At 38.3% G+C, this 23,809-nt stretch overlaps 1 protein-coding gene across 1 annotated transcript; it reads right to left on the reverse strand.

Moving 5' to 3' along the window:
- Positions 1–8,225: 8,225 nt before the first annotated feature.
- LOC131859659 (G-type lectin S-receptor-like serine/threonine-protein kinase At2g19130) lies at positions 8,226–10,852 on the reverse strand. The gene has a single exon (XM_059213687.1). It carries the CDS (start codon positions 10,769–10,771, stop codon positions 8,357–8,359), a length of 2,415 nt encoding a protein of 804 aa, XP_059069670.1. The 5' UTR covers positions 10,772–10,852; the 3' UTR covers positions 8,226–8,356.
- Between the last annotated feature and the right edge of the window lie 12,957 nt (positions 10,853–23,809).

Below are 23,809 nucleotides of genomic sequence, written 5' to 3' on the forward strand. Positions count from 1 at the left end.
ATTCCTGGGAACATGCAGTTCCACCGTTAAACTTCACACCGCCACCGTGAGCATGCAGTTTCTCACGTCTCCTTCATACTCACCATGAAATAGTTTGTTTTTCATGCATGTAATAAAACAGTGGCCAATCCACGCATGCATAGTTTAGTAGATAGTTAGCTCTAGTTAGCACCGATCCACTGTAAAAACTAGTATGTTAAACAATTGGTTTTACATGTCATATCTCCTAGTCGGTGGTGTCAAGACTCCTATTAATAAAGGCTATGTAATCTGTTTCAAGGCATCAATCAATAAAACTAAAACTATTTTGTTTTCTGTTTTATTCTTCTTTCCTCTTCCTTCAATTGATATCAGAGCTAGGTTTTATCAGAGTTGGTCCGGACCTATCTCCCTTAGTGGAGGGCCCGGAACCATGAGAGAAAGAGCTTGGTGTAAACTGTTGTAGCAGTCAGAAGGAGCCCGCTACCTGCCAAGAGATTTGGAGATCGTTTTAACGATTCATTGGCCATACTGAAGTTGTAGATTGAGGAGGGAGAGCCTGCATTGCTAGTCATGCACGAGGTCCAGAAGAGATCAAGAGTAGAAAAAGAGCCTGAACAGCTCAAAGATTTAGAGAAATTTGATGTTGAAGATCCTGATTCATCATTAGAGGAAGGAGATGATAGAGGTCAGCTATGGAATTCGACAAAAAAATCAAAGGTAAAGAGGATTGTTATTTGTAGTTGTTTGAAGAGTGGAGCATGGCAGAGTAAATCAATTTGTGGTAAAAAATCTGTTATCTTATTTGTGTGGAAGAGTCAGCTGTAGCTGAAGTTGAAGACTAAAAGAAAAAAAGATCATTATGTTTCTGTATGAAAGCAATGTTTGAGGCCAGCAAAGCCCATTGATAGTAAGATCTTCGCGCACCTGCAGTGTGACTCTAAAGGACTGGTGTTGATAAAACAAGTGAATCACACCTGAACCTATGATGGACTGGTAACCAATAGGGCCAGAGCTCGTGGTAAGAGCATTCCAATAGCAGCATGGGATTTCTTAGGGTCGATCTCTAGAATTAGAAATTTTTCAATACAGCAGCATGAGTGAAAGAGATTAAGAATGCAATCTAATTTCTCCCATGTTTACAGCCTGTTAATATCTGAAGATTCCTTGTTCAAATTTTCCAGGCAAGCGGTCAGATCCTCCATGCAAACAGTCAAATATTTCTGATGCTTCGGTCAATTCCTGGGAACATGCAGTTCCACCGTTAAACTTCACACCGCCACCGTGAGCATGCAGTTTCTCACGTCTCCTCCATACTCAGCATGAAATAGTTTGTTTTTCATGCATGTAATAAAACAGTGGCCAGTCCATGCATGCATAGTTTAGTAGATAGTTAGCTCTAGTTAGCACCGATCCACCGTAAAAACTAGTATGTTAAACAGTTGGTTTTACATTTCATATCTCCTAGTCGGTGGTGTCAAGACTCCTATTAATAAAGGCTATGTAATCTGTTTCAAAGCATCAATCAATAAAATTATTTTGTTTTCTGTTTTATTCTTCTTTCCTCTTCCTTCAAATATATGGCATATATAGTAGAGGCATGTATTGAGAGTTTTATTTGCTAGTTGCTGCATCATTTATCTTTCCTTTCACTCCTTAGTCAGCCCGTGTCTCGTGAAGATTGAATGTGTTTGATCGGCTGTAAGCTTGTTTATTATCAACTATGATCACTATGGTTTTTGGCAATTCCATTACCTTATTTGATTGACTTTCCGGTATTGAGCCTCTTTTCGCTAGGTGTAGAGTTTTGCAGGCCATAGCAAATTTTTTATTGTTGTGTTTCCTTTATTTGGCAACCTGTGACTATTGTCTGGTTCATGGACTATACCTTGGCGCCACTTATAGGCATGGCGATGCTTATATTGGACTCTACCTCTGTGCACCTTCTATTGCTGGTAGTTTCATATATCCACATAGGTGATTGACCTCATACACAACAGCATCAATTTTTAACTAGAATTTATGATTTGAGTCAGTGACTTAACATTTTTGGCAACACCAGTGTACCACGGTCAACGAACCAAATAGAGTCTGCCTGAATATTTGGCATATTGTTTGCTTTGACAGTTCTCTGGCTGGATCGACTTCATTCTCTAGGCCATTCACATCATCCGCGGTTATGAGGGAGTGTTCTTTGTTCGCTAATCAGCCTATGCTATCCTGCTATTATTACCAGCCCATTTATCTCAGGCCTGAGCTACTTGTTGGGACCAACAATTCTAGTTTGAGAGGCAACATCTCTGTTGTGGTTCAGTGTTGATTTTATGTGTAGGCCTGTATACTACCATCTTTGGCCAGACTGCTTCTTGGGTCACTAGCCTTTGACCAGAGTGACCATCTTTCCATTGTATGCATAGGAGTGTTGTGGTTGGTTTGGTGGCGGTTGACGTACCATATTTGACAATGCATAAATCGAGTACCATCACCGGGGTCTCTTTGATTTGTGATCAGCCATTTAATTAATGTTCTAAGTTTTTTTGTTTGAGCTCATTACATTCTTTCACAACCTCGTTGCTCGATGTATTTACTAGTATTGCTTGTGGGCTTATCTTGTAGCAGATAATCTGTGTGGTTCGAGGTTAGTGCATTATCAAGAAGTTTCAATCGGTGCATTACGTAGAGCTTGGGTAGTTGATGTGTTGGCACCAATACTGTTTTGCCTTAGCTTGTGATTTGGCTTTCTGGGGCCCACATACTTTTTTTAACGTTTTTGATTGGCCATGGATTGGCGCTTTGGAAGTGGTGCATAGTGCCCAAAGTGCCTAGTATTAAAAAAAATTCAAACTCACGCAGGCAGTGGTGTGTTTTCTTGTGATGGGTAGACGAGATCAAATATAAGCCTGTTGTTTGCTGGCATCCACACTATGTCAGCAGATTTTTAAAATTTTATACCCCGTTCTCAAATGCATTTTTGATTTTGCATTCAGAGTTTGCAAGCCCATAACTCAATCATTCTGAGGTCTTTTTCAGTGCGTTTTTTTTTGTTTTTTTTTTAATTATAGTTAATTTTTTGTGATCTTCATAGTGGTATCGTTAGTTTTAAATTTTGGTTGATATGTAAAGCTCAGATCTCAATTTGATCTTTTGCACTAGTGATCTGAGTTTGTTATAGCATGATTATGGTAATTGTAAATAATGAAATCAGAGTCCACTTTTTCTTGTTTTGCAAGTGACCATTGTACTCGCACTAAATATAAAGTGCCAAATCATTATTTATTTATTTATTTTGTGGGGGCGAGGAACCCGTGGGGGGTTTATTTGATTGAGTGGATTTTGGGGGTGTCTTATGTTATTTTGCCCCTCTCTCTCTCTCGTTTGTGCTCTTTTGATTTTTAGTTATGGGTTCTCTTAAATTTCCAAACTCCACATAATTATGCAACTTGAAAATTGAATGCATGGTATAAACTAATGAAAAAGGTTTAAGCCATTATATTGATGATAATATTTCAGAACCATCATATCCTAATGTTGATGCTAATCTGAAATGAAATGGCTCATTAAAAGTCCTATAGCTCTTGGAGTGTTGAGAAAATATATATCACCTGATCTTATCTTTCATATTGATAAGTGTAAGACAATCAAGGAGGCTTGGGATAAACTTGGACACTTGGTCAATTGTATGGTCAACTTGATGAGATTAGAGAGTACACACCTGAAAGTGATCTCCTAAATTTTCATACAATCCAAGACCATGTCACTAAGGAAAATGAGCTAAGAGCACAACTGAAAGATTGTGTCATTGAGAAGAAGAATGCATAGTTGGTCCTTAATTTATTGGGCAAGCTTCTTTCTGAATATAATTTTTTTGTGTGTAGTTTCCACATTCATTGGTTGCTAATGGGGAGTGCCTATACTAAACCATCCTTTGATTCATTCATTTATATGTTGATTCTTGAATAAGAAAAGTTGAACACAATAGGTATTCTCAAGTCATCCAAGTCACATTCATTGGTGGCTAATCATTAGAAAGGTTCCAACAAGAAGCAGAAGCGAGAAAATCCAAAGTTGCAAAAGGATAGAGAAGAATCTTCCTCTCCTGAACAAAGAAATTATACATCCATTCCTATGGGGGAATCATCTAAGGCGGCAAATTCTACATGTGTATATTGCAAGAAGTTGGGACATGAAGAACACCATTTCTACAAGAAGGATATTGATGAATTGAAGCATCTTCTTGAGAATAATAAAATTAGTTTTCCTTCTAGAATGTCTACTTTAACTTCTTCCAAAGAAAAAGAATTTGATAAGGGAAAGAGTCACGCTTTTGGGACAAGTAAAGGATAAGCCCCTTGTGCTACTACAAGTCATGATTCAAGAAGATGGCTTCTTGGTTCAGGAGCTTCTCATAATATGGCATCTTCATAGTCTTTCTTCTCTTCATTTGAGCCTTGTAACATGCCACTGATTTTGATGGGCAATCATACATATATGAATGCAATTAAGAAGGGAACTATTAATATTGGGGATGGCACCTTTAATTATGTGTTGTGAGTACCTCACTTGACAAATGATCTTGTTTCCATCTGTGAAATCACTCATGGTGCAACAAGGAAGACTTTGGAGTTCACTCCTGATTTAGTTATCATTAGAGACTTGGAGACTAGAGCTATCATTTATACTAGGATGGTGGATCATGCATTTTATTTGTACTTCTTTAGATGATGATCACACTTTTGTGAATTCCAATATTAAGGAGAAAATTGGTTACTTGAAAGTGGATGTTCTCATCTAAGATATAGTTCTTAAGCCTTCTAGTTCATATCCTCCCATGGATATCATTTCTATTGTTTCTCTTGATGATTCTTATGTTGCTCTAGTTTTGACTTCCTATGATTTAAAGTAGTGGTATATACTTTGTCTTCTAGCTATAGTTCCTTGAGATGATTACTGGACAAACATTGTAGGTTTATTCATTGTGTCCCACATTGCAAATTTGGGAGAAATCATAGATGATATTCATCTTCTTTTTTATGAAGACAATCCTACTTTAGTTGTTGTCACGGAGTACTTAGACCCTCTTGTTCATTCTCTATATGATTATTCTTTTGCGTTTGATGTTATTGTGGATAATTATGTACAACATTTGAAGGAGGTCTCTTTATTTTTAGAGGAGACACTTGAGTCTTTGGATCATGTTCCACATTCATCTTCACTAGATCCTAGATCTTTTTTTCTAACAATGTGGCCTAGTACACCTATTTTGGAAGGAGAAAATTTTAGCATCAACATGGGGACCCTTCATAAGCTTTCAAAGACTTCATAGATATTGAAATTTCTTCTTATAGATTGGGGAGATTTCATCCATACACCTTTGGTTTTGTTTCTTCCTAAGGGGAGGAACGTTGTTTGATAATCGTGGAGCATCTTCTACATCTATCTTGGAGTTTCTACCATTGGTGCATATTCTACATTAAAGTGGGTTTGCTTGGTTTCTCTTCGTCACTCCTATAAGGAAGAATTTTTCGTCACATGGGGTTTTATCATTCTCATTCTCTTTTGAGGTATTTTGTCTTTTCATCTCTATTTTTTAGTGAATTTTTTTCCCACTACATTTTCTCCATTTGTAAGTGATTGTAATTCATTGTTTATGGGTACTTAACATGGCCTAGTAGCCAGGACCTATCTTGTATTATTGGATTGTGTGTACATTCCCCCTAAGTTTCACTTAAGCAGGGGGTGTTGGTGCAATCTAGGTATGTTACCTTGGTTATTTCTCAACTAGGTCCTAATTACATGTCACTTAAACTTAGAGAACTGCATAGGAGTTTGTTGGAGCATCACCACTGTATGTAGAATTATCATGTTAACATTTTCAATTTATGTGATGTCTCCACCTTTAGTGCTTTTATCACATTATCACATCTACCTTTCGTGGTTTTAGTTTTCAACCTTTGGTGAGTGATCTACCTCTATTGCTATTATCACACTATCTTTTTTCACTTTAGGTGGGATGATAGGTTATCTCTTTTTGTCTCATGTCATAAGATTATGACACTTGTCAGAATCTTATGCATTCCTATGTTGTCACCTTGGCCTATGTACATTCATATATTCTAATCAATTATTTGCATCATTGATGAGAATATACTTTGTTCTTGTGACATTTGTTCTCTCACTTTTTTATGTTATTCATTAGGCCTCTAGATCTTGGGTGGCTGCATTAATAGCCAATTCTTACAAAATTTTAGGATGTAAAATTGTAAGTGTGTTTCTTCTTCACCTACTCCATGATTGAAGTTGACTAAGGATATGGAATGTGAGATATTGATCCTATCTTATATAAGCAACATATTGGTGCTCTTGTTTACTTGAATCACACTTGAATAGATAATTTTTTTGGATTAGGTGGTGGTTAAAAGGTTTTTGATTTCTCCTAAGGTTTCAAATTGGATGTTAGAAAAAATAATATTGAGATACATACTAGGTACTTTGACTTTGGGTGTTACTATTTTGGGGACCTAATATTTATAGAATATTCTAATTTAGACTAGGTAGGTTATGTACATAACTAAAATTCTACCAAAACTCATGTTACCTCTCTTGGTTCTAGTCCCCTTTCATGGTGTACTAAGAACTAATCTACTATTGCTTTATCAACTACAAAGGCTAGTAATATAGTAAAGTATGAGATAGCTAAATAAATAAAATAGCTACAAGTTATTCTTCAATACTTAAAACATATCAAAAAATGTCTTCTTTATTTCACTATGACAAGTAGGTGCCATTTTTATATCCAACGATATAATGTTTCATACTATATAACATATCATATAGAGTTCTATCACCATTATATTAGGTATTTCAACCAAAAATAGGTGATTTGTATTCAAAACTATAGGACATTGGATAAATTAGTTGATATTTTTACCAAGGCTCTATGTGAGACAAAATTTGTATATCACAAAAGTCTTTTAAGATTATGTCAAATGAATATTTTATGGTTGTCATTTAGGGGGGATTATTGTGAAATTCTACAATTATATTGGTGAATAAATGATTGAAAATGGATATCTAATAAGACTTTGTGTTAGGACTCAAGAATCTGACGTTCTTCACCCAACCTTTCCTTCCCAATCGTGACAGCCTATAGATAGTAGGGGGCGGGGGCATGGGGAGATATTAGAGTAAATTAATTATTAAATTATTGTTAGAGTCCATTACTGACTGAACACACATAATTGCTCGTTGCCTATCACTTCTCACTATTGCTCACCTCACCAGCCATAATAAATATATAAAATAATTGTCATGCACATGGATTGTAAATTCATTATGTATTTTTCTATAAAATTAATATAATAAACAATTAATAACTATCCACTGTCATGCACATGGATTGTAAATTCATTATGTATTTTTCTATAAAATGAATATAATAAACAATTAATAATTGTCCACTAATTAGTAGCCATGAGATCCATTTTTCCTCTATGTTATTTATATTCTCAATATGTTGGGCAGTTATTGTTAGGTTCTTAAGAGAAAGGTAGATGTAGAAGTTATAAGGTGACGATCTATTGCAAATGCTAGTGAATAATGCAATCAATTAAATTCATATAATATATTAAAATGCAAACATTTTTGCTATTGTTTTTTATGTCTTTGATTTTATAATTAAAATATCTCCTAACTACATTTACATGTAAAGTAAAGGTAAATAAGAAGAAAAAAAGGCTATATTTTTTATTTACGAGATTAAACAAGCTCTCTACTACTTTCAAACACTTTCATGTTTACAATAAAGATTGTAAGAATTTCATAATTCTCTAAATAATTGTTTAGCTATGAAAATTTTATTTTCTTATAAAAATCAACTATTAACCTTGAATTTCTAATTTTAACAAAAATATTAAGATTTATATATTACAACTAATATTATTTAAATATTATAAACAAGGGAACAAATCAAAAGCACCTTACCCTATATAAATTTAAAAAATTATATATTTTAAAAATAATTATATATTATTTTTTTCACTCAATTTATTTTAATTTTTTTTAACAACATAGAGATAATCATTACTAACTGTAAATAACTATAAATTCTATTCTTATTAAGAATTTAAAACACTCATAAAAATAAGCAAAATAATTTATATTTATAAATTAACAATAATATATTTTTTATAATATTCGTATATTTCTTCTACGATAATTGATCACCAAATGTGATGCAACATATTAAAAAGAAATATTCACAATTCAAACAAAAGCTTAGACACATTTTTTTTTTTACCTTCATTTATACGGACCCATTTAAACCATACTCTACAGAGCACTCGGGTTCCTATTAATTAGCAAACATGACAAGAAGTAACTATTTTGCGGGTACGGACCCACTTGATATGGTATGAAGTTTGTCGCAGCTACCATTGTCGTTGTCGTCAAGCTGACCCACTAGGACCATTAGAGACCTCGGAGTTTGTGGCACAGGAGACTCCATTGTGCCTTCCAATATCTTCACCACTTCACTCATGGTCGGCCTCTCATCCTCATCGTCTTGAATGCACAGCCCACCCACCACAGCGGCTCTTCTCACCTCTCTGATATCCGCTTCACTTGCTATTTTTGCGTCCACAAGCTCTATTATGTTTCCACTCTGAATTTGAGATGAAGCCCAGGTAGGAAAATACAACCTGCTCTCCTCAACTTTCAAGTCCAGATTTCTACGACCCGATATAATCTCGAGCAACATCATACCGAAACTGTATACGTCTGCCTTGGGAGTGATTGGAAGCCCGGAGATCCACTCAGGAGCCAAGTACCCACGAGTTCCTCTTGTGGTCGTCAGTACGCGGCTGAAATCTCTACCAACCAGCTTCGCTAGCCCAAAATCTGCCACTTTTGGGTTGAAGTCGCAGTCCAGGAGAATGTTTTCAGGCTTGATATCGCAGTGAATGATGCGATCCCTGCATTCCTCATGCAGATAAACTAATCCTCGTGCAGTGCCCACAGCGATGTCGAATCGGGTCTTCCAATCCAACACCTTGTCTGAGTCTCCCGACTCAGAGAAGAGGAAGGAATTTAGAGAGCCATTGGCCATGTAGGCATACACTAGAAGCCTTCGAGAGCCTTCTACGCAGAATCCCCACAGCCTGATCAAATTCACGTGCTGTATTCTGCCAGTGGTGATTATTTCAGCACGGAATTGTTTATCTGCATGCGAGGAACCCTCTAATCTTTTAACCGCAACAGGCGTGTTGTCTGGCAGAGTTCCTTTGAACACAGAGCCGAAAGCTCCGCTACCCAGCTTATGCTTGAAATTCTCCGTAGCAATTCGCAGCTCTTTGTAACTGAACTTTTTAAGCGACATTGGCACCTCCTCTTCCACGTCTTTCTTCCACATTCTTTGACGTTTCCACAGAAATAATACGGCCGACATGAGACCCGCAACAGCAAGAAGGGATGCGGCGGCAGAAAGTGAAATGGTAACTTTAGGGGTTTTGCTGGTTTTCTCTGATTTCAACTGCGGCAACTCAGAAGCAGCCATCCTGACGAAGACGGATTTGCTCTCAGAAGAAACGCTCATTCCGAATAAATCGCCAAACCACAATCTACAGACGGGTGGATCAGAAATAGCGAAAGCAAAGGCTGTGCAGGAGCAATTGTTGAGACAGGAAGTCCGGCAGCTGTCCTGAGTTTCCTCGTTGTATAAGACAGCTTCTTTTTCAGACAAGTATTGGTCCTTTGCTTCCGAGAAGCCGTCGGTTGTGCCTTCTGTGACAGAGCAATGCAGGGGTCTTTGCCGAGCACACCCACTTGACCACCAACTCTTTGAGCCGTTCTTGGGCGTGAATCCCTGGACACAACTGCACACATCATTCAAATTGCAAAGTCCATAGGCCCCGCAGATTTCATAGTCATTGCATTGACCTTGGTATGTCGACCATCTCACACTCCATCTACCATCATCCATCAAGAAGTAAATTTGAAATCTGCCATTCTCACTTACCAGGATTCGCCCCGTGAGGATATGATCTATCTGGTTTATAACATATTTAATGTATATTCTTGAAGGAGAAAGCCTCACACAGGACGTTTGAAGTTTCTTAGAACCTTCCATTTGGGGTTCCTTAACAAAATAACCCCCAATCCATTCTCCACTGGACAGGCACGGAACCGTGTTGTTATAGAACAGCATCATCTGTGTCTTTCCTGGAGACATGTCCATACCGTAAGAGAAGAGCCCAGTTGCAGGATCTGAAGAACTCTTCCAAGATGTCAGCTTCATGCCTTTCCACATCTCCATGCCAGGCAACCATGTATCTGTCGGATGCTTGAAACTCTCCCAAACAACCGCAGAGTTGTTGTGGGTTTCTAGCATAATGAAATTGCCAGAGTCCGTTATCACAGCTCGTGATCCTTTCTGGTCAGTATCAGTCGACCAAACAGACCGGCCCTTCTTATCAAACAATCTGAGCTGACCGTCTCTCGAAAATTTTAGAATGCCAGGCTTGTTTCTGACAGGATTTTCTCTGTTAGCCACCCAAACAATGACGTTTTGAGATATTGGTGCATGCCAGATGCCAATATACCAGTTTTCCGTTGCTCTCGGGCTGAAAAATCCCAATGCAAACGTGCCATTTTTCGAAATTAATTTCTGATTTCCAGTGAGCGAAGCCCCTAAGGAAAGGGTATCTCCACCATCCACTCCTAGTGAACTGCAGTAATGCGCTGCAATAATCACAGTAATTGCTAGGAACAAATGCTTCATGGCCGATTCAATAACCATAGCGTTTGTATTCACTTAACGATTGCTTCTAAGTAGTGCGTAGATGGTGTATCTTCGAATTAAATAGAAAAAAAAAGGCTACGCAATGAACGAGAAGGCCCAAGTACCGCCCGAGATGGAATTCAGAAGTTTGACTTCTTTGGTCATTCACGCATTCTTTTTATTGAGGGTAATTATGATATTGTGTACTTTTCTAATAAAATAATTATATAATTTTTTAATCAAATTTATTGATTCATTTTTCATGATTAGTGATTCACAAGAATCAAACAATTATATAATCTTTGGATCAAATTGATTGACTCTATTTTATGAATAGTGATTTCGAAGAATCTATCTCTCACAAAGATGAATGATACACTAACACTTATTACATCTAAACAAGTGGGAAATGTTTCTTATAAATAAACTTAATCTTTTCTAAATGCGTTTAACATTCATTACATCTAAATGCGTGAAAAATTATCTCTTACAAATAAACTTCATTTTTTTTAAATGTGCTTAATACAAATTACATCTAATGACCTAAAAAAATATCTACTACAAATAAACTTGATTTTTTTTACACATTTAACACTCATTACATCTAAACACTAGAAAATTATCTCCAATTATCATTGACTGAGGGACCCTAGTCTTTTTTTTAACATATGTATTGGTAAAGTCAAGTCTTCTATGTATTGGTAGAATTTTTTAGTCAAATTCAACGCTAAAAACTTTTCTGAACACGCTTAACACTCGTGAACATGTCTTTACAAAAATCTTTTCTAAACGCTCAGTCTTTTTCTAAACCCGTGTATTGGTAATTCAAGTCTTCTGTGCCGGCCGTGAGACGGACACTTTGCTATTGGCACAGAAAAAGTAGGGCAAAATTTCTTCACAAGAAGTCGTATATCGATGTCTGGCCATGTCTCTGTCGAAATTACTCTTCTCAACTAACTCTTATTTCTTCTATCGATGTCTGGCCATGTCTCTGTCGAAATTACTCTTCTCGTTTAATTATTATTTCTTGAATGCACACCAGAACAGAGGAATATGAATAGGTGACATTTATTTTTGGTTGGTGTGTTTTCAATGTATGATGGTCTCCGTGAAAAGCTGCAGTCCGCTACGACTGTATTCGATCCATCCATTTGAGTAACATTACTATGACAACTTCTCTAGCTTAATAAATTATAATTTGAATACCATTCATCACAGGTTATAACTGACCAACCCGTAAATTCATTCTCTGCAGATTGAAACGACCTCCCGAGACCACTGTTTCGTTCAATAATTATTTTAATTTAATTTCTTATTAAGAAATTATTTAATTTAATTTTTATTTAAGAAATTATTTATTTTATTTATCTATTTATTTTTTTGGTATAAAATGTCATCAAATGGAAGCGTTCTTTATTACTAATATGTTGTGATGCTCTGCAAAAAGGATTAGAAAATCTGTTTGATGGCAACACACACAAGAGCACAAGAAACAAACATTAGTGTTAGCAACAAAAGATTTCCTAAACAGGCATATCAAGAGAGATATTAAGCATGAAATAGAAAACATATAAACATAGAATAAAATAGCTAATCAAGATGCTCATAGTTGCTCCTCCCTTGTTCCTCTCCTCTCCAAGTCCCAAATGAGTATAGCTCTCAGCTTTTAGCACTAGCCATGGATGCCATATGGAGATTCAAGATGGTTGAATATGATAAGCAAATACCATGCAAGAGTAGATAGTGATGCTATGAAAAAGCTCTATGCTAATGCCAGTATAACAACAATACTCTAATGCTTCTCTCTTTTGCTTGAGGAGAAGGGTTCTATTTATAGAAGAAATGGGGAAATGAAGGGTTAAGATTGAATGGTTTAATCAAGGGCCAAGTTTGAAAGTTGGGGATCCATGTGCACAATTGGCACCAATAAAATGGTGACAAGTGTCAACATAGGATTGGGTTGAGAGAAGAGGTTGGAGGCATTAAAGGCCTGAGAAGACCTCATGGTTATCTAGAAGCTAAGGGTCAAGTCCAAATTAAGATTACCCACTGGATTAAGAGTTAATCCAAGGATAAACCTTTGTGCAAATGTTTAAGAGATAATCATGGTCAAAGCATTAATGGCCCGATGAGACCTTTGGGTTGGGTAGAGGTTGAGTCAAAACAAATGTTTTAACCATGTGGGAGGGTTTGAGGTAACCATTAATGGTTATTGGAGACTTTGGGGATTAAGTGGTTGAAGGTTGAAAGCTTTCAAAGGTTATCCAAGACTTTGAGGGTTAATTTGTTGAACACACAAAGCATTAATTGCTTTTCAAAGACTTTGGAGTCTTTGAGAAGTGGCTCCAATTTGCTTAGGAATGTGACAATATTTAGGGGATGGATTAGGCTAATTAGGAAGGGTTTAGAAGAATCTAGAAGGGGTTTAGGCATACAAGTGGATTTTGTAGGAAAATGCAAGTGGGAGAAATTTTGGCATTTTCAATTAAAATAAAATCATTTATTTCAATTAAATGGTGTAAGTTGCATTTGGATAAATATTTAAATAAATATTAATTTATTTAAATGAGAAAAAGAAGATAAAGCATTAAAGGCTTGAAGACTTTAAGGAAAACCATTAAAGTCTTAAGAAGACTATAGAAGGAAGCCATCAAGTTTGAAGACTTTAAAGCCATCAAGTTTGAATACTTTTAAGGGAAACCATTAAAGGTTTCAAGTGGGTGAGGATAAATAGGATTTTAAATAAATAATTTATTTAAAATAGTTGTGCAACTTGCTTTTGTAGGAAAATACAAGTGGGTGGAGGATAAAGGTGATTTAAATAAATTATTTATTTAAAATAATTGTGCAACTTGCATTTGTAGGAAAATGCAAGTGGGTGGAGGATAAAGGTGATTTAAATAAATGATTTATTTATTTAAATGTGAGAGGTGGGATTTTGGGGGATTTTATTTATTTAAATGTGAGAGGTGGGATTTTAGGGGATTTAAATAAATATTAATTTATTTAAATGTGAGAGAAGATTTAATTAAACAAATATGATTTATTTATTTAATTAATGGTATGAATTTGGTTAAGTGAATTAAATCAAATAAATTGAATAATTTATTTAATTAATAGGAGAAGAGGGTTAAGATGAATTAATTAAATATTAATTTAATTAATTATTAATTGATGGTTAAATAATCAAATAAATACTAAATATTCATTTAATTAAGTGGACAGATTTATGTGACTACATTTGCCCTCTTTGAGACGGTGCAGTTTATCGCGTCATTTCAAAGAAAGAAAAATAGGTGTGAAGAAATGCCCCATAAAATGTAAATTTAATGGGTGGTATGCCCCCTCGAGAGATGGGCCGAATTTTTTTTGAAAAATCGGGCGATCTCTTGAAAAAGAATAAAAAGTGGAGGGGAGGTAGAATAGAAAAAATTAGAACTAATGATGAAAGAATGGGAGAAAATGGAGTGAATATGAAGAAACAACAAGTCAGTGAGTACCTTGAGGTCATGCAAGAGATACAGAGCAGATGTAGTGTGGGGTTTGGATTGATGCTATACAATTGATCAAAATTGGTTGGACAATCTGGTGCAATCGGTTGAATTGCCGCGGTCAAGTCAAAGCGTGATAGTTGATGTCAGTTGGTCGCTTGGACATGATAAAGTCTGAGTAAGTGAAGCAAAGTGACTTGATGTGACTTAGACAATTGATGTAATTGCTCGATGAAGTCAAGGTATATGAAGCAAAATACTCGTTGAGACGTAAACAATTGATGTAATTGTCTGTTGGATTGTGTTTGATTGGTTGATCAATTGATAGTGTGTGCGTGTGATGGATGATTGTGGTGAATCATAGCAACCCCGTTGAGACTAGGTCATTATGATAAATGCCTGATGTAGTCTAGGATTACCATGATCGATTACCTGTTGAGACCCGAAGATACTTGATCAGAGTATCTGTTGATAGTCTAGGTGTGTGGGAGTCGATATATCTGTGCAAATAGAGTAACTTTCTTGACTTATTGGATGACTTAGGATAGGAAACACAATCCCTCTGATTTAGAGATGGATGGTGATGAACGTGGCTTGATTAGGTTGATTGGGACATGATGTAGGGTATGTGATGGTGATTATCGAGATGGGGAGGGTGGGGGGGTTCAATATTAGATAGAAGAAATGGAGGACCTATTACATTCCTATGGAAGAAGAGGAAAATAGAGTATCCATTGTCATTACTATGTATGAATGATATGTAGCTATTTATGAATGTATGGATGGATGGAATGCAACGGAATGCAATATATACAAATGAGATGGAATGATGATCCATGGTGCATTATTTTTCATCATTGAGCTTTAAATTGTTGTAAGAAAATACAAGCAACTTGACATAAAGATTCAAGATGACCAGAGTCTTTCTTACATGGATTTTGATATAGCAAGTTAATATAAGCAACTTGATATAATGGATCAAGTTGACCTGAGTATTGCTTGCGGAACAGGCAAGGATTATCTCCTTTCATGCATGACTTGGATCGTCCTCCTTGATCTTAGGCTGATCATATCCTGAGACAAGTGCATACCGTAATAAGAGATAAAACCTTTATCCAGTTTGGATGAGGTAGGAGGAACCAAAGAAAAAGCATTGTACCTGCAAACAAACAGTATATACATAAAGAATAAAGAATATAGATCCTTGGTAATGGTTCATGCTCATATGGTCGAGGTATACGCTGTAGTCAGCAAGCTGTAGTGATCTATGACTGTATTTTGCATAAGATCACGTAGCTTGGTGAACTTCCCATGTAGACACCATTAGTACATGCCCCAGTACTTCATCGGAAAAAATGCGCAAACGATACAAAACAATGCTGAAAGATCCTGATACAGATAAACAAACGATTGTACTCATAAATCAACCAAGTATTTGATAGCTTAACATAATTTTCTTGTCAAAGAAAACGTCACTTTTGTCTTTGTTTTGGTAAGGAAGGATGCATCCTTGTTTAAAGACAGTTTGATTATTGATGTTGATTGTGTGGTTAATTGATAAGTGGTCATTTTATGGAGTATATCACAATGTTTGTTTGGTATCTGCGTGGACGAGTATGTACAATGTGTTGCCATGTTTTTGTGTGATTTTCGATGGTTTTTTGATGTTTTTGGAATTTTGTGGAATAGTTTTGAATGTTTTTGGATTTTGTGAGACATTTTTGAATGTTTGTTTGGATTTTGTGAGACATTGTCGAATGTTTTTGGATATTTTTGATGATTGCCTGAATGAAGAGCATAATGACACATAAGACAATGTAGAATCCACTTCCATCAATAGGTTAAGGGTATTGCCCCCAGTTTTTAAACCTAACTATGAAAAGGTGGGATGCTAGACGCATGGAGTACTTTCTTAATGACAGATGAATAACAAGCCATGGCTTTGGATGGATGGATGTATGTATGAAGTAAATGTGATCGCAACAAGTCTGAAAAGATAATGGAGCCATAGCCCTTACGAGTGGCGCCTGTTTGCCAGGTTTTTACCATCGCACTTACCCAAGGTGCCACCGGAGTGGTTGTTCACCGTTTGGATGCATGATTTTTCTTTACTTTTTGAATGTTTTTGTATTTCTTCATGGACATTTTTCTGAATGTTTTTGGTATTTTCTAGTATGTAGGGGAGCCGGATGCTCTGTACAGCTTAGGTATAAAACCGTTTGAGGTGCATGCTATTGATTGGATTTGCGAGCGGTTCTCCTTCTAATGTAGCCAACTGATATGCCCCGGACCCGAATACAGCAGTGACAACATATGGGCCAAGCCAGTTTGATTCAAACTTGCCTTGATGTTCTCTGTTTGGTTGGTTGCGAGGATTTTCTCGAAGAACAAGATCACCTACCTCAAATGTACGAGATCTAACTCGGTGATTGTAGCTTCTACTCATGCGCTGCTGATAGGCTTTGAGGTGATTGTATGCAGCTTGTCGCTTCTCATCTAGTAACTCTAAGTCCTGAAGATGGGATACTCTGTATGCTTCATCATCGATGAGATTGTGCAATGAAACTCGTAAGGATGGTATCTCGACCTCAATAGGTAAGATAGCTTCAGCACCATAGACCAATGAATAAGGAGTTGCACCTGTAGGGGTCCGAATGCTAGTTCGATATGCCCATAATGCTGGATTCAGTTGAACATGCTAATCACGGACGACATCATTGACTGTCTTCTTTAGGATCCTCAATATGTTTTTATTGGATGCTTCAGCCTGACCATTGCCTTGTGGGTAATAGGGAGTGGAAAAGCGGTGTTGGATATGAAATTTCTCACAAAGCTCACGGACATCCTGATTTTTGAAAGGAAGACCGTTATCTGTGATGATGGACATGGGCACACCATACCGGCAGATGATGTAGTTGAGGATGAATGAGGCGATTTGCTTGCCGGTGACTTGGGTAAGTGGAACAGCTTCGATCCACTTTGTGAAATATTCGGTAGCGGTAATAATGAATTTATGGCCGTTGGATGAAGATGGATGAATCTTACCTACAAGGTCAAGGCCCCATTGACAAAAAGGCCATGGTGTTGTGATTGGTTGCAGTTCCTGGGCCGGTGCATGTATCAGGTCGCCGTGAACTTGACATTTTTTGCATTTCCTGACAAAGTAGTAGGAATCCTTTTCCATAGATGGCCAATAGTATCCAGCTCGCATGATCTTCTTGGCTAGTGATGGACCACTTGAGTGAGTCCCGCAAATTCCTTCATGTACCTCTTCCAAAACCTTTGTTATCTCACCTTGTTCCAGACATCGAAGGAGAGTACCATCAAGACTGCGTCGGTATAGGGTTTCGGCAATAATGGTATATCGAGTAGTTTGGCGAATGAAGGTTTTACATTGGTTATTTGATTGGTTGGGAGGAAGGGTGTGATCGCAGAGATAGGTGTAGAACTCACCGTACCATGGGGATTCAGAACCGACAAGGTGACATATCATGTCGGATTCGGGGATATCATAAGTAGGAATCCAAAGCTGTTCTACCAAGAACTCGTAGCATGTTGAATTTTGCGGAAGATCTAGTAGAGATGCGATGGTAGCCATAGCATCAGCAGTTCGATTCTGATCTCTTGGTATCTGCTCAAAGGTGATAGTAGTAAATGATGTCATTAGAGTGTCCACCATTTGCTTATATGGCATGAGTTTATCATCTTTGGTCTGATACTCATCTGTTGCTTGTCGAATGACTAGTTGGGAATCGCCATATACTTGTAGTTCTTGTAATTTCCATTGTATGGATAGCCTGAGTCCTGTGATCAAAGCCTCATATTCTGCTATGTTGTTTGTGCATGGAAATGTGAGCCTGTAAGACTTCGGAATGCTATCACCTTGAGGTGTGATAAACAGAATGCCTGCCCCCGAGCCGTGCCTAGTGTATGAACCATCAAAATATAGTTTCCATGATTGTGCTTCTGTAATCATTAATATCTCTTCATCTGGAAAATTGGAAATGAGAGGATGATCGCTTATGAGTGGTGCATCGGCCAACTGATCTGCAATGACTTGACCTTTGATAGCCTTACGGTCTACATACTCGATGTCAAATTCACTTAGAATCATCACCCATTTGGCCAAGTGACCTGTCAATGCTGCTTTGCTGAGTAAATACTTGAGTGGATCAATCTTTGCAATGAGTTGTATCTTGTGTGTTAACAGGTAGTGCCTTAGTTTAGTGGCTGCCAAGATTACTGCTAGGCAAGCTCGCTCAATAGGTGTGTAATTGAGTTCATAGCCCACTAGTGTGCGAGAGATATAGTAAACAGCACACTCTTTTCCTTCTGCATTATGTTGTGCCAGTAGTACACCCAATGCTGTACTTGTTGCTGAGATATAAAGTAACAACGGTCTACTTGGATCTGGTGGCATCAGCAATGGTGGATTTATGAGATAGTCTTTAAGTGCCTGAAATGCTTGCTGGCATTTGGCATCACACCGAAAGCGGATGTTCTTGTGTAGCAAGTGTGTGAAGGGGTGACACTTATCAGCCAATTGTGCAATAAATCTATGGATGGATTGAAGCCGCCCTTGTAATGTCCTTAGCTGTCTGATATTCTTTGGAGGTGGCATGTCCATGATAGCTTTTACCTTTGCTGGGTCAACCTCAATGCCTTTGCTTGAGACAATGTATCCTAGAAGCTTCCCAGAGGTCACACCAAAGACACATTTCTTTGGGTTGAGTCGAACATGGTATTGTTCCAGTCTATCAAAGATTTTATCTAAGATGTGGAGATGCCCATCTCTAGTGAGCGATTTTGCTAGTAAGTCATCCACATAATCTTCCATCATAGTATGCATCATGTCATGGAAGATGGTAGTCATTACTCTTTGATAGGTCGCTCCTGCATTCTTTAGACCGAAAGGCATTACATTCCAGCAGTATGTGCCCCATGGACATGTGAAGGCTTTCTTATGTTGGTCCTCTGGTGTGATCTTTATTTGATTGTATCCTGAAAAGCCATCCATGAGTGAAAGCATGGCATGTCCTGCTGTCAAGTCTACTATGATGTCAATATTTGGTAGAGGGAAGTCATCCTTAGGACATGCCTTATTCAGATCTCTGAAGTCAGTACAAATGCGGATGCCCCCTTTTGGTTTGCCAACTGGCACAATATTGGAGATCCATTCTGCGTAATCAATTGGTCTAATGAAACCAACATCTAGGAGTTTCTTGAGTTCTGTTTTGACTAGCACGGCAATCTGAGGATGCATCTTACGAAGCTTTTGCTTGACGGGTTTGGCTCCTTTTGCTACTGTAAGATGATGTATAACTAAATCAGGATCAAGCCCAGGCATGTCTGCATATGACCATGCAAAGTTGATCTGACGTTTCTGGAAGAACTCTATAAATTGAGGCTATTCCTCTGGAGTGAGAAGAGATGCCAAATGTATGATATGAGGGTTTTCAGGAGTCCCCACATTGTATTCTTTGGTCTCCTCAATGAGGATCGTTGATCGTTCCTGTTGTGCATTAGCAGGGAGAATGTCAAACCCTTCATCCTCAGGTGCCTTAGAGAGGTTTTCACCATTGGATACGCTCTTTCTTTTTACTTTTGTTGGATCAAACAGTGCCACAGTGTGGTTTTCACTGGAAGATCCTATGTTTTATTGTTATATTTTTGCAGCTGAAGGGTTTGGCATCCACCCCGAAGTATGCGGCACTATTAAGTTCAATAGTGAATCCAGCTTTGTGATCCCCGCTTGGTAGATTATCCCTTAATTCCAAAAAGTCAATGATAGCCTCATTGTTTTGGAAGAGGTCAAGACATGGAGGATTTGATTGGTTCCATTCGATGAGTTCAGGGTGGATAATGGGCATTACTTCATCGATTAGGTTAAGTTTGTTAGAGGTATCAGTGAGGGTTAAGACAGTGTGGTGAAGGTTGTTGATGGTACTCTCCCTGTCAGAATCAGGCGTAGGATGAGACGTAGGGTCTGTGGAAGATGTTTCCAGCTCAGGTACCCAAGTGGTCTTTATCTGTGCTTCTCCGTAAACAGGGATGTCTTTGCGTGGTGGAGGTGGTGTTGTGTCTTCCTCATCTGAAGTGTTAAGCTGTACAGAATCAAATTCCCACTCATGTGAGTCGGTCTCTAAATCACTTTCCAGCATGCAATTGCTATACCATACTGGGATGTCACTGGAGTTGAATACTGCAGGCGTGATCGGTTTATGTACCTTTGTAGTGACTGGTGCTGCAGGAACTATGATGGGGATTAAAGGTTTTGTTGCTGAAAGTATCGACAGTGTTGACTTAGTGGCTTCTATTGGAACGGCTGGTGCCATATATGTTGCTGCGAGTTCCGATATAGTTGCTGCTATGAATGATTTTATTGATGTGATGACTGCTGTGGATGGGATTACTGGTTCGATTGGTGGGATGTTTGGCACTGGTGATGGTTGCGGTGGAGTCGTGAGCCTCGATGGGGCAGTGGGGATAGTGCTTGATGGTGCTTTGATTATAAAAGGTGTCCACTTTGCAGTAGGTGGGCAAAATGGTTTGTTGGGTTTGCCTTTGAATCTGAGTTTAGGAAGGATCTCTTTTTCAAAGCCTAGGCCGGTATTACCTTTGGGCTTAAATTTTGGTAGCAGAGGTTCGTGTCGTCCTTGTTTGCAGTATCCCAAAGCACTTTGACCATCATATCCCATTCTTTGCATAATGAGGAGGCCTTTGCCATACTGTTCCATAGGAAGTGTAACTTGCGGTTTATCAGTGGTGATGGGATCTTTATAGATCCATTCCACTAGGTCCTCATCTTGTGTCTCTTCCTCTTGACTCTTTCCAAGGATGAAAGGCGTCAAGGCACATGTTGGCATGATTAGTGGTTGCTGGAGTAACTGCTATGGTTTACCATGTGTTCTAGGAGAAGTGGGCATCTGTCCCACACAAAAGAGTTGACTCAAATTGTATTCTCCGGGACCTTCCTCTGCGACTTTCATCTTAAGCTTTTCTTGCTTGGGTATAGGGGTGTTCGAACTGGCAAGAGAGGCGGGATTTACATATGATGTGGAGGAAATGGCTTCCCTATTATTGGGAACAGTAATCTCTGGTTGATGGTTGATATTATGGCAAAAAGCAAAGGGATTTGCATCGCCCAAGATTGTGATCTTCGTACTGTTATGTGGGAACTTGATACATTGATGGTAGGTGGAGGGAACGGCTTGCATGGCATGTAACCAAGGTCTCCCTAATAATAGATTATATGGCAGAGGAAGGTCCAGAACCTGACAAATGATGTGCTTTACCACGAGGCCCACTCGGATTGGTAGTACCACAACTCCTTTGGATGAACGCTCTGCATCATCATAGGCCTTGATGGTGATCTTCTTGCGAGGATCCACTGATTCTATTGCATATCCCAATGCTGTGACCAATTGTAGTGTACAAATGTTTAGGCCTGCTCCATTATCTATCAAGACTCGCTTGATCCTGTGTTGGTTGATAAAGCCTTCAATGTGTAGCGAAGCATTATGAGGTTGTTGGAAAGAAGAGTTGTCACTTTCGGAAAAAGTGAGACAAGGTGATGACTTTAGATTCCCAACCATGGCTTGAAATTGGTCTATATTCAAATTTGCAGGGACTGACGCCTCTTGGAGTGCTTGATCCAAGATAGTTTTATGAGATGGTGATAGGCGTAATAGCTCTAAAATGGATATGAGCGCAAGGGTTTTGTCTAATTGTTCCACAAGGTAATTTTGCTTTGGGATGGAGGTGGTGCCTTATGGAGCTGCCTTTATGGTAACTTTGCCGTGACGCGTAACAACATTGCAATTGGAGTTGGGATTTTTGAAGGTTATAGTTGCAATTTGTTCACTGGCATCATACAGGTGATTTACAGTATAGTTATACGCAGCCTGTGTATAATCAGTGGTATCAGTGCCTCACCGGGAAGTGGAAGGACCCCTTTGATCTTGTGATGGAAGTGGATTCTTGAACATCAGATGATCATTATTGGTCATTTTTGGGTCATGTCCTTCAATTTCAATTTCTCCTCGATCAATAAGATCCTGAATGAGATCTTTCAATCGGTGACAATTACTTGTCTTGTGTCCTCTTCCTTGATGGAACTCACAGTGTTCATTATCTCTCCACCATGCCGGTTTGACCTGAGGCTCATAGTTTGATAGCTTAGGTAGAGTGACCAAATTTTGAGAAATGAGTTGTCGCAATACTGTTTCAATGGGTTCCCCTAAGGGAGTGTATGTGCGTTTCTGTTTTTGCTGACGAGGTCTAGGTTCATCGTGAGATGTGATGTGACCTTGATTAGAAGGAACATTTGTGTTGTTCTGAGGTGGAGGATTTTGTCCTGCAAACCGAACCACAGGTTGTGCATTTTGGATAGTTCGAGTATCTACAACCCCATCGTTGATGATATTCTTATTCTTGTTCCAGAAGTTTGGTTTATCACTATTGAAGCGCGGGCGAGGACCATCTTTTGGTTCATTAAAGATTTTGATGAGTCCTTTCTTAATGAGTGCCCTTTCACATTTTAAACCCTTGGTGATCATATCGTTAAAAGAGTCTGTGTCTTTGACATCCAGGTGAAATTCCATTTCTTCGTTTAAGTTGGAAATGAATATTTCCACTAGTTCTCGTTCAGGTAACTGAAGAGAACGTCTGCTAGACATTTGACGCCATCTTTGCAGGAATACTGAGAATTGTTCACTTGGTTTTTGTTTGGTGTTGCACAGATCAACCATGGTGATGTCGCGTTCAATGTTATGAGAGTAATGAGCTAGGAACTTCTGGATGAGTTCCTCAAATGTTCTAATGCCACCTGGTAGTCGGGAAAACCATGATGTGGTTGTTTCTCCCAAGCTTTGGGGAAAAAGGCGCATTAGGTAGGTGTCTTCATATGCCACTTCAAGACAAGCGGAATGAAATTCTCTGACATGATCATGAGGATCTCCCTTTCCTCTATATTTTTTGAATTTTGGTGTTTCGAACCCGCGTGGAAAGGGTGGCATATAAAGATTCCTATCAAAAGGATAGGGACAGATGTCGTTAAGTGAGAATTGATTGGTCTTAACACCACTATGAAGTTGTTGGGCGAGATTCTCGACTTGTTGCCGCAACATCTCCATTTCATTTGGAGGAGGAGGTGGTGGGTTACCTCGAGGAATGTTATATCTGGTGTGATTTCTACCTCTTTCCTCCTCATGGCGACTTTGTCTTTCTGATGCTTGTCTTAATTGGGCAAGATCAAAGTCAGAGGGGAGTTTGGCTCCTTCTTGAGCGAGTTTTACGAAGTGAGCATCCGCATTGCTCCTGAGTATTTCATCAAATAATCTGTTAAAGTGAGGGTTATGCTGAACCCTTTCGATTGTTGAAGGAGTGGGAGTACTTGGGTTTTCATCATTCACATTTCCTCCAAGTGCTTCTTGAAATTCATTGACGTTGTCCTCTTCTTCCTCAATTTCTATTTCTCGTTGCCTTGATCGCGATCGGGTTTGAGCCATTTTGTTTACAAGTTTGGTTTTGAAGTTGATTGAAGATGATGATGAGTTGTTGATGA

The sequence above is a fragment of the Cryptomeria japonica genome, chromosome 10 (genome assembly GCF_030272615.1).
Source record: "Cryptomeria japonica chromosome 10, Sugi_1.0, whole genome shotgun sequence".
Taxonomy (NCBI): domain Eukaryota; kingdom Viridiplantae; phylum Streptophyta; class Pinopsida; order Cupressales; family Cupressaceae; genus Cryptomeria; species Cryptomeria japonica.

Bases quoted from the DNA above. Each gene is read 5' to 3' on its own strand.
- LOC131859659 (XM_059213687.1), bottom strand. From the start codon at position 10,771: ATGGTTATTGAATCGGCCATGAAGCATTTGTTCCTAGCAATTACTGTG.